Source organism: Micropterus dolomieu, linkage group LG05 (genome assembly GCF_021292245.1).
Source record: "Micropterus dolomieu isolate WLL.071019.BEF.003 ecotype Adirondacks linkage group LG05, ASM2129224v1, whole genome shotgun sequence".
Taxonomy (NCBI): Eukaryota; Metazoa; Chordata; class Actinopteri; order Centrarchiformes; family Centrarchidae; genus Micropterus; species Micropterus dolomieu.
This window is the reverse complement of record NC_060154.1, coordinates 16,401,717-16,416,906: the sequence shown is the minus strand read 5'-3', so window position 1 is coordinate 16,416,906 and position 15,190 is coordinate 16,401,717. Positions and strand designations below refer to the sequence as shown.

Sequence of the window (15,190 nt, the reverse complement as noted above, 5' to 3'; positions counted from 1 at the left end):
TCTTCCATGGACGTCGCCATGTTGCATTGTCATGTTCCTACAGCAGCTGAAAACAGACAAACAGCGCTACAGAGCGCGTTTCGTCACTACGTTCTTCTTGTTCTACGTCTGGTAGAATTCAGGCAGTGCAGACACTCATCACTATGTTGAATATGTACGTTAGAAGAAGAAGAAGTAGTAATAATATACTGCAAGAGTCTGCAAATAAGTTTTGCATCGGAGCAATATTTTCAACCATTAGATGGTGGATGAGAATATAAGCCATAATATTGACTTGCATCAACATGTTACTTGGTTATTTCAGTTGGTAAAGTGTAGGACTTGCAACCCAAGGGTTGAGTGTTTGATCCCAGCTTGGGACAATATTTTTTTTCTCTCTTCAACAAATGGATTCTGCAGCGAATGTTTCTTAGATCACGTCTGTACTGTTTTTGTTTCGGTGTTTGATCTGCATCCATCAACCTACTGACACTTTTTCCCCAGGATCTCCAGGCAGAGGACATTTAGGGGAATCACGTTTTCTGACGGCTCTTTCAGAGGTTTGTCAAGCAGGCTACAGACTCTTTTCATGTCGTTCAGAATTTTTCAAAGTAAAAGCTCAGTTCAACTTAAAATACTGCATTGGAGTAAACAAGCTTTTTGTGCTTTTATTTTGTGGGCAAAGCACTAAAGAGGAAGTGATTCTGCAAGTAACTGGTGCTGTCATGACTGAGATCTATTTCAGCACCGCTATCAAAGCATTTATTTATTTATATTTTTTGCTGCTATCAAAGCACCATATAATCTGGCAGCGGGCCAGATATTGTTGGCGGGCAGTTTTGGTGAGGGTCCATAATCACAGAGAAAATTATTGTTTCCCTTGTCAATGTTTGTATAAACTTTATCTAATGTGTGGTTTATAATGGACTGTGGTGCAGAAACAGTGACAATGTTTCACACTCTTGGCTTACATTTTCCATGTTATCTGTCAGTGGCCAAGTCGCAATAACATATGGTTTTACTGAATAATTAAGTAAATAAAATTTCTTAATAAATAAACCTAAAGAAACCGTATTTCTTGACTGGCCACTCTCTTGTGCTGTGTCAGCCACCGTAGCTGTCCTACCTCTTTGAATGGGTAGGGGGCAGTGGTTGAGTGGATAGATGGTTGCAATTCACAATCCTCACCACTAGATGCCATTAAATCTTACACACTGAATACTTTAAATGCCAAAAACCTCAATGTACTGGAACTACTTATTTATTTAACAGACATTGACAGAACAACTTCAAGTAAGAATTCCTTTACCCCAAAGCAGATGTTCAGTCATACCATAATTAAATCCCAAAATATTGTTTTTCACACAAGATATGAGTCAGCAACTATTCTGTATCTGTATGCAACAGGTTTGTTGCACTTCAATATGGTTAAAGGTAGTCATGAAACTTGTTTTGACACTGAAGACACTAGTCTGGACAATCTCGTGCTTGGTCAGACAATCCTAACCTTTACATTTTTTTTGTTTTAGATTGACACGATTTAATGTAGAAGTAATGTAGAGGGGAGATGTCTACTGAGAAGAAAATGTGTTGTCTTCAATGGGCATTGTGCCACAGAACAGAAACCTGTTTTCTTCTTTTCATAGCAAAAGGCAAGGTTACAGTATTACCTTTTCCCACTGCATTCTTGACATGTCAGCATCCAAAAAGATGGACCCATATACAGCAAATTGTTTTGACATCTAAAAGGTTACGGTACAGTCATCTGCTGACATGAAATTCACTTTATTTTAATAAAAATCCCATCTCTGCTGCAAACATTTACAGTATTTCATCTCTAAAGAGGTTTAGTAAGAAACTACATTTTGTGTAGAAGCAATGAAATGCCACAAAAGTTTACACAATATAGCTGGTCTGCATTAAAAATTGTATTTTACTCATCATTAGTTGGAGCAACCATGCCTCCATTGTTTGGGATGCATACCCTGGTGACCTGACCTTCATCTTGTGTAAACTGCTTGATGGGGATATCACTGGTCATTAAACTTGGTCTCAAACGGTCCCACACTGAAATCACAGGGCTCATTGCTGGTAGTCTTTGATGGAAAGCAAATACCAGACCCTGATTAAAACCTGGTCAAGAGCAGAGGTGTGACCTCGGTCAGATATGAAACCTACTGTATGTCTGAATGACAAAAAGCCTTCACTTTTACCAGATGAAGCCAGCAATGTTTTAAATGTTAAGATAAAGATAAAGCAGGCAGTTCATAAGGAACACAAAATAATAATAATCCAAAAACAAAGAGGTCCAGGAAGTAAGGCAAAAGGTAAATCAAACACAAGATGACCTGACAAATGCAAACACACCAAACAATGTATACACACAAGAGAGGTGGAGATAATGAGGGACAGGTAAAGCACGCAAAGCAATATTAAGAAGTATTTAACTAAATAAAACAGGAAATAAAACCCAAAACTAAAACCATGACATTAATAGGGCTGTACTCTGAGCTAAGTTCAGAAATATTGGCTGATAAATAGATAAACCCAGGCCTCTTAGACAGCAACAGTCCTCTGAATGGACAAAGCAGGTCATAATTAGCTTCTTTGCTCAAGGATTCACCGTTGTTACTGACTGACTGCAGAAAGGGACTTTGAAAACATCAGGCAGGAAGCAGAAGGAAATAGTCGGTCAAATGAGACAATCTGTCGATTCAGGCCAAAGCCAAGCTGCCTCCTTCACCCAACAACAAACAGGGTTCTCTCAGGTCATTGCTTCAGCATGAAAGCCAAGTTCTTCAAATAGACCATTTTCAAGTAATGATGCCTTTCCCCAGAATAGATACAACTTATAGCATGTGGAACAAACTCTCTCCAGACAGAAAAACAACACACTCATGTTGTTACCACTGAATATTTTGATTTTAACATTGCTAAGAAATTCATAAAGTTTTTCAGTCCTACCTATGAAAAAAATCCCGTGTAGAACACTGACTTCCCGGGAAATATATTAGATTGGAGTGATGAACACGCTGCGGTGGCTGGGAAATTGTAAATAGATTTTCTGAGCCTTGAGATAAACAGCAACATTTATGTCCTCTGCCACCAACAGCACCTAATGATTTGATTTAAACTGTTTGCATAATGCTGCATTCAATCTCATCTGCTGTGGATCATTTGTTCTTTGATTTTATCTTCCAGAACAGCCCCTCAGTGACCAAATCTTTAGTCAGATGCTGCTGTATTAGGGAAGGAAACAATTTGATTAAAATGTGTTATAGTGGTTTCATTCAGCTCAGACACTGAAATCAGATGTTCTTAAACAAAACAATTAATGATTCATATTTCCGTCTTTAGCAGCCTGCATGCTTGAAAAAAAAGCCTCCATTCTCAGCACATAATTGTCTTATTGTCAAGCTATGTTGATCAAGAAAACAAAGTTGTAAAGAAAAAAAGAAAAGGCCATCAAGTTCCTTGATAGCTGTCCACTGCAGTGTGCTGCCAAACATATCTATAATCATTCCTAGAAAAATAAGAGCCACTTTAGCAAAAGTCGACACAAAGCAGCACAGCAGGCCATCCAAGACTGTAAGCCAATACAAACGGACTGGGTGCCTGGTGGAAGATATTCTCGACACTGTTGGCTCACACAATACCTGCACATCCTGCACAGAGGGAGCATTCAGCGTTTTTCAAATGGCATCATCTGCCATTCAGAAAAACAACTATAAACAAATGTTTAGGCTTGTTAAGAGCTTTTCTGAATCATCTCTGGTCGTGTGAATGCCACTTTGCTATTGGCATCACCTTGGCAATGGATGTTTTTCATTTATAATGAGTGAGACTAAGCTAGAGAGTGGGCGCAGGTGGCTTTTGAGGCATTTGTGACATGATCAGTGGAAGAAATGCCTAATTCCTTTTTCTGGCAAGTGGAAATATGAAAAGCCCTAATAAGATCCAGCTAAAAAGCTTCCAGTGAGCTTCATGTTCAGTCTGTACAGACAGCTTCACTGAGTCTACAAAATGTAGAAGGAGTATGATGAACATCAGTTTTGTCTCTCCCTGGTCAGCAAATTTAATTGCAGGAGGATGAGCTCTTTCCTGAAATGAAATGTGAAGACTCCTGTGGCAATTCTAATTCTGCAACATCTGTGGATCAAAAAATTATTAATAGCATTTCCAGCAAAAATACTAATCAATAGTTAGTGGTAACTTGCTCACTGGTGTCTTAGACTAATTTAGCCTGGCTCATAGCTCATAACATATAGTCAGCCCTATCTCCACACTTCGTTTTAGTGCTGTGCCAACCCTGGAGAGGGAAGTATGGTAAGTAGCTGATAACAACGGTCCAGACTGCTCTGCTGATGAAGGATGGTAGAGAGATGTTGTGGTGGAGTTCATACTGTAAATATGAACTTATTTCCTCTGCAGCAGCAAACACGATACAAAACCATAACACTATAAGACTGCAACCTGAGCATCAAGCCCATCTCACAGCACTGTAGGTGAAAAGGATGATAATAGCTGGCATAGTCTATTTGATGTCTTATGTAATCCATTTTAACTGTTATGTAATGTGGCCCTGACAATGTAAAATGTAAATACACTGCTACAAATGGTCGAAAGCTCCATAGGGTCCCTTTAACAAGTGAGCACAGCAATCTGAGACTGGACTCACGCTCTTTTTCCTCTTTTATTCTTTTTTTTACTTTGTTGGGAAACTTCACAGATCAGCTGAGTTTGACAAAATGAGCACTGTCTACTTACTTATTTACTGCCACTTCATATTGCATTACTTTTCACTGAAGTCTGAAAATTTCAATTCCCTCTGCGATTCCCTCTGTCATTAGGCATGTTGTGATTGCAACATGCCTAATGTAGCTTTACAATAACCACAACCAGAGATCCATTACAACTGTGAGCTGCCCATTAGACATAGACATTCATCTTCCATACGCTGTACATAATTGTTAGTAAAGAATATGGTCTGTACAATGAGCCCTGTTTGATATTTTGTCATTATAAGTATTGGATAACTCCTGTCGTGGACGACCATGCTCATCACCGTCTACAGTCAACCCTCTACATTGTGCAGTGACCCTCTTTCATTGCCATAGTCTTGTGGAAATGTCTTTAGTCGATGTTGTGTTACCGTAGACAGCCCCACAAAGTATTTCCATCATCATAAGGTTAAGTCTTTTCTGTAAGATGCCCTGGACGGGGGCAAAAAGCACTGAGTTGTCCAACTGTCCTGACACAAGTCATTGTTGATTTCACTGTTGTAGGGGAAAGACTCTAGGGCTGCAGATAAGACTGTTGCCATGGTCCTGAAGGAGATACCAAGTAAGGCGTCATCAGAAGGGAAGCCCCTCCTCACAGTGACTACCAAGGTGGGCAGAATCATTTCAGAAACCCCCCCGCCCTCCCTCCCTGCCCCTCCTGTGTTGGTCATACTGAAAAATAGTGTCCTATAACTGACCTCCACTGTCTACTAACTCATTACTTAACCCTTATGACTGTTGCATCTAACAAAGAAGCGACAAATATTTCCAGCTGCTCTATGGGGTATAAAACCCTTCCTCTTCATCATTACATTTCCACAACAGTGAATAATGATCTTATGATCTTTAGAGGCAGCCTCAAATTGCTGCAATTACCCATGTTACTTTTTATCTTTTCAAATTAGTCTCAGAGAGATTCGTAGTGCTCTTCTTCTAGTTAATACTGTGCAGAGGGTCACACAAATTTCCTCTCCCATTCCTAATCAGGTCAGAAAAACTTCCTCATGAACTTTTTACACCTCATAAGCAGCTAATCCTCCACATAAACAGTGTATGAATGCATTTCCTAAATGCTATGCCACACAGCATGGCACTGATTGAGCTCTCTGTGTACAAAATACGACAGCAAATTACTGTTTACCCGCTGCTGAGCTTTTCACTTCTCTTGCTTTTTTAAGTGTTTTAGCTGGATGGAGTCAGTGCTCCAGATCCTAAAATGAGATGTCTTTGCTCTGTGCTTGATTGCTTTTGTACAGTATGTGTGTGTGTGCTGCTGTGTGTGTCCTCTTGCATATCTGTATGTGTTTTACTAACCTGTAGCATGCTTTATACTCATTTCTTATACAATGTCTGGTTTGATAAGCTGTCATACAACCAAGATAATGCTTCCACTCAAGTGGAAGGGATTTACTGTAAGTCTGCCTCAGCATTTGTGCTGACAGATGGAAGCTGCAGAATTCACAATAACAAGATCTAACTTATTTGTAAAAAAGAAAAATATATATATATATTGTTGCAATGTATAAATTGTGATTTATCATAATTGAAATTACTGTATAAGTCTGTAAACATCTCTCTACAACATGTTTAGTTGTTAATTCTTTGGCGTATATCTACTGCATGCCAGGAGAACTGCACTTAACCCTGAATGCCTCTGGTGCATCTACTGAATAGACAAAAAATACAATATTACCTTAACATGCTGCAGTGTTACAGAAATCAATATTATGGAGACAAGAAGTCGATATTTACCTGTTAATAACATTTTACCATTTGTACATATAAATACCTTGTTGGACATGATACATGTAGAATAACCGTGACTGTGTCCGGTTAGCACAGCGCAGTAATGACTGAAATGGTTCAATCCAGTCATGAAGGTTTTCAGTAAGCATTTTCCCTCTGGTTCACAGGAATTACAGTAATGAGTATCATGTTTCCATTATCAAACAGTGGTTTGCTCAAAGTAAACACCTGCTCATGCAGTCATAGCTACCACAGACAGACCAAGAAAATGCACCACCTTCCCACTTCATTTCAAAAGTTAAGCAATACAAAGCAATACATGAGAGATATGTTAAGACGTTAAGACTTTCTCTGCCATTTATTAGCCACAGACTATACTGAGTAACATACATAATGCTGTAATAATGCCATCAAACACATCACATTGTTTTATGAGGCCTGTTAGACATATTACCATGACTACCTACCACAACCAATGACACCTAACCAAAAACAACCAACAGTTCAGACAGACTGTAATTATACATAGGACACACATTTCAGAAGTAAGCCAACATGAACAAAGGAAATACAATGTAATAATGCTAAATTTCATTATTTATCTTGATAAAACACACTGCCTGGCCCTAATTGAATATGGTGAAACATTAAATCAAGTATTTTCCCTGTAGATTATGCAATAGTCTTTGCCATTAATGTAGAACAAGACAGCCCATTTAAAAATGTTGCATCTCCAAAATTCAGTGTTTTAGAAACTTGTTTTTATGACTGATGACAATGCATTTAATGCCTAATGCAATTTTATGCCTAAACAAAGCAGAGCAAGCAGAGAAAAAAAAAAGTTTAGGTTGTTTTTCTTTGTTATGTAAACATTTTGTTTTAATCCCTCTAGATTTTCACAAGTCACCTCTGACTTGAATGTTTTTTATATGACTTTGCTAAATACCCTTTTTTGGGAAAACAAACACAAAACTGAAATAACCGCAGTGTCAAGCTTTGACATTATTTCCACATGGCCGGACACAACTCTTGATTGCGGCCCTCTTCAGTGGCTGAGGCTGCAGTTTAAGAGGCATCATGTCCAAGCTTGATGTCACTTAGCAAGTGACAGGGGCTAAGTGACAGGCTGTGGCTCCTCATGTCACATGTCACGTCAAGTCTATTTGTATAGCCCAATATCACATATGATGTCTCAATGTGCTTCACAGAGTCACCCCTGACACCCCAGCCAAAGCTCTCTGAGAAGAGAAGGAAAACTTTAAGGAAGGCCAAGCACATAAAAAGTGGCAGCAGCATGAAACAAGATGTACAACTAATTAACTATAGCAAGGTGAAAACACACAATTATCTTAACAGTTCTCCCCATTCAGTTGTACTGCTCAGGAGGACTCCTAGTTGTAAGATAAAATAGTATGTGAATATGAACCTTAATTTGCTTGTTAGATATCCCAAATTCCAAAGAATAAATACAATTATCATATTACAACATGGTTGTAAAATGAGATGCAGTATATAGTTCCCATTATGCTACAAAAAGCAAATGATACATCCAAAATTATAAGATGATATACATAAATAAACTCACAGATGCACTGCTCTCTGTGAAACACAACAATAAAACTGCTCATAACCACTCTTCACTGGGATTTTTTAATTGATTTGCTGCTTTAAGTATAAGGCTAGTAATATTTTCTTCATCTTTTTCTCGTTATCAATAAATCCCATGAAAAGTGCAAAACTAACAATGAATTAATTCTACCAGTCCTGCCTGAGTAGTGAAAGCATGATATAGCTTAATATCTCTGCACCATAGAGAGTTGTTGTCCAAAAACAATTAAAAACACAATAATGAGCCCCACTGTTGCACTGGGTGGCATGTTACTTCATTACAATAAACAAGGGCATTGTAGTTTATTTTGAGTCAATACCACATTGTTATGGTTCTATAAATAGTTACCAAAGCACCACTTGTGTATTAACCCGCAGCTAAAATAGTCCCTAACAAATGCACTATTTACTCCTGTTTGAGTAGCGCTTCTGAAAAACTACAGTGCCCAGCTGTTTTAGAAAATTACTGAGCAGTTTTTAGTTTTACAGAATGATGCCTTTAAAAATCCTTTAAAAAGCAAACCCCACAATAATAGAACGTGTAGTCTTAGCTATACTTTCTCACAATTGAATTTCCATTTTTGCAGCCTGAGGACAAATCATGCAAGGCCATTAGAATGAGTCATAAAATACCTAACTGACTGAACTCCAGTATGCAGGCCTGTTCATTGCCACCCACAGTAACAGCTTCAACATGACTTTAATGAATAAACAACCTGCCGGATTACAGAGAAGATTTACAAAGATCAAAATCAAGACAACACAATTTAGCATAAAAAAGATGCTCCTGATCGCAACAAACTAACTTGTGAACTACACACTCTGAAATATCTTGACTGTCATTTTTTTTTAAGAAAACCAGCCCTAGCATAGCCTTCAGGTTTTATCTAACAACTGTTAATAAGCGCTCTGCTTTGATATTTTAACCACCTTTCCCTTTATGTAGTGTTTTCCATCCTCTCCACCTCCTCTTGTCCTCGCCTCAACCTCCCCGCCTTCAAAACTCTGACAAGTTTAACTGGTACACAGTTCCTTTAACAGCAACATCTGAGAGATCTCTTGGAGTCAAGCCCAAGTGGCACAATTAGCTGAAGTTTTCCCATTACATAATTTCTACATTACTCCTTAAAGCACTTGTAAACAAAGTGAATAACTGCTTTGCATAGTGGAGGAGCAAAAAGGTATAACAGAAGGGGAGCAAAGGAGGAAAAAGGCAGTGAGGGAATATGGTAACCTCCTCATAGTGCTCTCTTGGGTTAAGAGTGAACCTATAATTGGCGTTGGCATGCTACCTGCTACCAAAGTGCCTGACACATCTCCCCAGATGAATGTGGTAGATCTTCTGTCCCCATTTTCTGGGTGATTAGAAGAGGAAAATGCAGAGGTTTCATCATTTCAAAACCATTATTTAAAATTGGCCCCAATGGCAATCACAGGGAGTGCTTTGAAGAATACGATCATGTAGTGTGTAGTTCCGATAGCGCAGTGTCCTCCATTAGGAGACTGCCAGCAGTGATCTACAACCACATCCTTGATCCCCACAGTTATGATTCATCTTTTAGGCATGTCTGTTCAAAACTGACAGTGAAATATGAGCTCAAAATACAGAATCAGACTGACTGATTTTTAGAAGCTATAAATCGCACAGTTATTCTATAAACGCCTACAGCAGATATTTAGCTAAATACAAAAGTCATTATCCCAACATGCTCACGCTAGCTTGGTTTCCATCTAAATGTAGTGCAAATTTGAACACATTGTCGAGAAAATCTTGAATTAATGCCAGTTCCCATCCACTACCCTTATGAGTAGGCCATAATAGCAGTTTGTTCCTCAAGATAAACAGCTGGTTGTGCTAATTTTGCAGTTGGGTGTCATTGAACCATTGCAGAAAAAGGGGACGCAGTGAGATAACGTACTTAACGGAGCGCCAGTCAAACTTCAAACGATTAAAAAAAACAATGTAGAACACACGGGGGGAAAATGGCATTAATGTGTATTTCGTGTATTAATTCCTTATAACCCAACACAAATCACAAAGTTTTTGCCTGTCTCTTTATGTTTAAGTTATACATTTCATGTACATAATGATTTATTTGCTGAATTTTCACTGCACTTTGCCATTTATTTTGCTTTTAGCGATAAAACCAATTTTCCCACCTCAGCCAAACAAAAGTAAAAGTTGCAATTTTTTTAAACTTTTAGTGTTTCCACCAAATGTTTAATATGCATTATGTTATGTTATGTTCTCTCAGTATAGTGTGTTGCCATGCTAACATTTGTTAATTAGCACTAATCACAAAGTGAAGCTGAAACTGTCAATCGGGAATTAAGAAGGAAGGTATTTGGTTATAAATAAACAAATAAATAAAGTATTAAATGAAGTAAAAGTTTGAACAATTGATCAAATTTCATAGTATTCCATCCAACAATTGTGGATATATTTCACTACAAACCACACATGCCAACCTCAAGGGGGAACTAGAGAAAAAGATCAGCATTTCATGGCAAACCATAAAATGGGCAAGCCAAAGTGTTGGATTGATCCATCCCTAGAGTGTCTACAATACTCAGAGATCCATTACTAGGTAGAGGCCTGCTGTATCAGAGATCCTGTTTTTATAATCCTTACCAAGTCAAATGTCCAAGTTAGTTGCATTTTCACAACTAAACACTATGTCATGTTTTTTGAGAGTATGTGAACGCAGATAGAGAAGGCAACAGGATGACTTCAGTGGTTTATGACCAAAAATAGCTTACAGGCCAGTACAGGTAGGCAGACAGGCAGGCAGGGAGACATATAAGAAGCAGGTATGTAGGAAGGGCCAGGTTAAGGTTAAGGTCTGGGTTTAGTGACAGAAATTCAAAAGCAAAAAAACAAGGTAAGACAGGGAGATTGCAACAAGGCAACTAGGATGAACTGGCAGAGTACGAGTGTGAATGAGCTGGTTTAATTGCAGGGATGATGAGGAAGAGTGGAAGCAGGTGAGCAGGTGTGCGGGGAAGTTCAGGTGACTGAAGGGAAACAAATTATTGCCAAGGGGGTAAGCCAGAGTTGGAACAGTGAAACCAAAGCCGGCATTAAAGGTTCCATATAGGGCCAAAAATGACATCAAAACCCTGTAACATCCCGTTGCACATGAGAGATGTAACTGTATTGCTTAGATTATAAGCTCTATGTGAACCAAAAAGTAACTATTCAGCCTTCAGTGACGCTGCGTTGATGATTGGCAGATGAGCCTTGTAGGAGGTCTGATTAAACAGTCATGATCTGAGGCAGACAAATACAAAACTGGCTTCACTGCTCTCCATTCAAACCCACGCGGTGGCTTTGTCCAGTAATATACTGTCTATGGTTATTGCAGGTCAGAAGGTAGAGGCTGGAATAGGATTTATCACTGCACCTTGGTTTGATGCAGACAGTAACTCTTGGATGCAAGCGTCACAAAAAATTGTTATTCACTGACAGATGTTTCTTTGGTTATCATCCACTCAGCCTCTCCGAGCATGTGCATTTATGAATGTCATTTACATTGTTAAGTGATTCCCCCCCTCCAGTCTTCAGGTCCCATGTCTCCACTGATTTTTTATGCTATATTTATACAGCTCAGCTGGCATTGATGTCAGCTAGGAAGCTGTTTGAAATGAGCTACAACAGAAAAATTAATTTTATACAGAATCATAAAACAAAATAGGATGAAATCTTATATCTATATATATCTTATATCAGTAATGTATCATGCTGTAGATTTTCAAGAGATTCAAACATGATCTCTCTGTGCAGTAATATACAGTAGGATATTAGTTTGCATTTGATTTCATGACAAACTAATGTGATATACATTAAGCACTGTACATACTTGGGTGCTCAGTTGTTAAGTTCAAATCCTCTGTGTGAACTTAACAAAAGTATAACAGATCAAATGAATACAAAACTGTAGGAACCCTGCTGAGATAATATATATATTTACCAGCAAATACTGATTCGTAATGCATGCTTATAAGGAAACCCAAATGAAACAAACACCATATAAATAGATAAATTACTGATCTGAAAGCACTAATAAACCTTAACCATGTCTGTCAATAATAAGCACAATGTACAAGGTAGGACAAGGCTCCAATAATGGTTAATCATTTATTAATTAAGTGATAATTAATTTGCGATAAATTTATCAAATATCTAAAATGTTCATAAATTGTCAAAACATAGTGAAAAATTTGGTGACATCTTCAAATTACTTGTTTTGTCTGACCAACAGGCCAAAACCCAAAAATATCTGACTTACAACTATATAAAAGGAGAAAGACATCACATTGTCAAATTGGAGAAGCTCAAACCAGATAATGTTTTAAATTTTTGCTTAATGAATGACAATTAATCGATTACCAAAATTGTTGCAGGTTAATTTTCTGACAGTCTCACTAATCAATGAATCAACTAATCGTTTCAGCTCTTGTTATCAGATCTCCCACCTGCCAGGCATAAAGCTTAGAACAAACTAATTAAAATTGTTTATGAATCATTATAATGTGATTTAGGTTGGTAAAATGTTTGCATGCCTGAGTAAACCACATCGATATCATGAATCATCTCATTAAGGCAGCAGAAGCCATTTGAGATGATTCATTTCTTCCATTAAAGGCTAACGTCAGAGTGGTTATTAGTCAGGTTTTGAAGCCAGAGTAAATGAGCCGTCTAACTCTTTCACAACACCAACAATTGTAACGGAGTCAGCGGTGGCTCAGCCTTCACTCAGACTCAATTACACTTTTCTCGAACAAGTACAAAGTACAATAACTCCGTAAATTCAACCTTTAAAAACAGATGATTTGTCGTTGTAGTCCAAAATTGGGGGGTACTGCACTGGCTGGCAGCAGTAGAGGATAAAATCAGGTTACTTCACACTGTGAGACTTCCCATGAACCCAATCTGTATTCTGACACCAGAACAGCACAAACTCTAATTACCTGTGCTGGATCAGCGTTCTTGCAGTGCAGCACAAACTCAAAGTAATGACCCCTTCCTCTGGATATCATTTATGCACTTTTTTCAGAGGTTTTCTTCACTGCTGCAAAAGTTTGTGCTTCTTTCTTATGTGCAGCAAATATCGACTCTTTTCCAAACTAGTTGTCATCATCTTGAATTTCCCTCGGGATAAATAAAGTATATATCTATCTATCTATCATCTCAAACATTTCTTCATTTCACTCATCGTTGTTGAACATCATTATTAACTCATAAAATCAACCCCATTACGAATTATGATTTGTTTTCACTATTAACCCAAATGTTCTGTTTGTGTTCCTGGAAACCAAAGGCCCTCTTTAACAAAAAGGTTCAGCAAGGTGCTTTGTCACCGTGATACTCTGTGACCTTTGTGGATGAGAATTGCTAATAAAAAGAAGACCACTACAGAAAATGACTTATCACTTCTATTTGGGATCTGGGATTTGGGATCTCAGATATGTAAAACGTGAACAATGAATTTTCATTGTATTTCACTGCTCTATATCTGTGATTGGTGCTGATGGTTACTTTTTCACTGCACGAATCCCAAGTCTATTTTGATTTCTGGTATTTTTGGGTTTTAATAGTTTGTTCATAAGAAGACCGCTCTCGTGTGTAACTGAACCCAATTTGCAATGGCTGTTATTTTTTACACATATGAGGGTGTAAAGCCAATGTGAACATAAGACATGGGTTAAATGGCCACTATAATGCCACGTATAATGGATATACTTTATATTTATAATTGTAAGGGCACGTACAGTGTAGACATGCAATGAAAAGCCCTTTCAGCACCTTTCATATTAAGCATATGGCAGGTTGTGTGCACTCCATTCCATGCTCAGTAATTAAACTTTAAGCACCTTCATTACAATTCTGTTCGCAAGCACGGCCTGGAGAGCAACAATAGCAAATGTCATGTTTTCTCGCTGCCAGTATACACACTGCACAGGCTGACAACAGTGATGGTGGCTGACCCTTTCTGTGAGACAAAACTGGTTTTCCCCTCCAAATTATGAAGCATTGGTTGGCAGATTGCGGCCAGCTGCACCTGGAGTATCGAAGCTTCAGGGTGCTAATAATGAATTGGATGTAACCTATTCGGCAGCTGCACTGGCAAGCCTACAAATTGGTGCATCACAGACATCGTGATTTGCATTTTCATGGTTTGGAAGGCGAGATAAGCAATAATGGTTAAGCAATTATTGTTTGGGACACAACCATCGGGTTTCTCTCAGCCCGCCTCTTCTTGGTGGTGAATATAGGACTCATTCAGTGAGATTACATGCTCTGTAACCTGGTAATCTCTCTGTAATAATTGGATTTTTTAAATATAATGCATGTGAGAGACCCAGTTTTCTTAATTGCGTACACTTACCTGGGTTTCTAACTGGGAGTTTTACATGTGCATGACTTAAAACAAGGAAAATATCACTGTAGCAGCAGTGCAGAGGGATGAAAAATGTTTGTAATGTGTTTTCTTGTATGTAAAGAACAGAATCTTAAATGATAAATATCACTACACACCTATGGTTCACCCACACAGATTTTTTCACTTGTGGTGCCTGAGAAGACTTCTTCTGAAGGTCACACCAGATTTCATTTCCATTCATTTCAATGAACAAAGAGAGAAGTATCAGCTTCCAGTCACAAATTAAACCCACCCAAACACAATCTAAATTGCTCTCCAATGTCCAGCCAGCTTGAAAGACTTTTTATTATTGAACTCTCAATCAGGAAATATTGATTTTTTTACTCTTAACTTGTATATAATAATGGCTGGCGAAATTAAACAAGCAGCAGAGAAGGAGGGACGCTGCTTGGCTGTAATAAGCACAAGGACAGTGACAGAGGTCTATGACAAAACAGTGTTTGTCCCATATCTTACAACTTGTAGTATGATGTTGTTAGCCAAGCTAGCTCATGCAGTTTATGTTTACAACCCTACCCGTGCTATTTCTTGTCCTGCTTGCTTTTTGCCAGACCACCCAAAAAAACATTTCCAAGGTGAAATCTGGTTTGACCGGTCTTTACATCCATTTGACTAAAAATGCAATTAAAATTG

General features: G+C 38.2%; 1 protein-coding gene across 1 annotated transcript in view; it reads left to right on the top strand.

The window, feature by feature from the left end:
- The window catches only part of pex5la (peroxisomal biogenesis factor 5-like a), a 134,084-nt gene that overhangs the window by 72,484 nt on the left and 46,410 nt on the right, over positions 1-15,190 (top strand). The window contains exon 2 of the mRNA XM_046049481.1: positions 5,265-5,369. Within this exon, the coding sequence (XP_045905437.1) occupies positions 5,265-5,369 (105 nt within the window). The remainder of the gene's footprint in view (positions 1-5,264; positions 5,370-15,190) is intronic.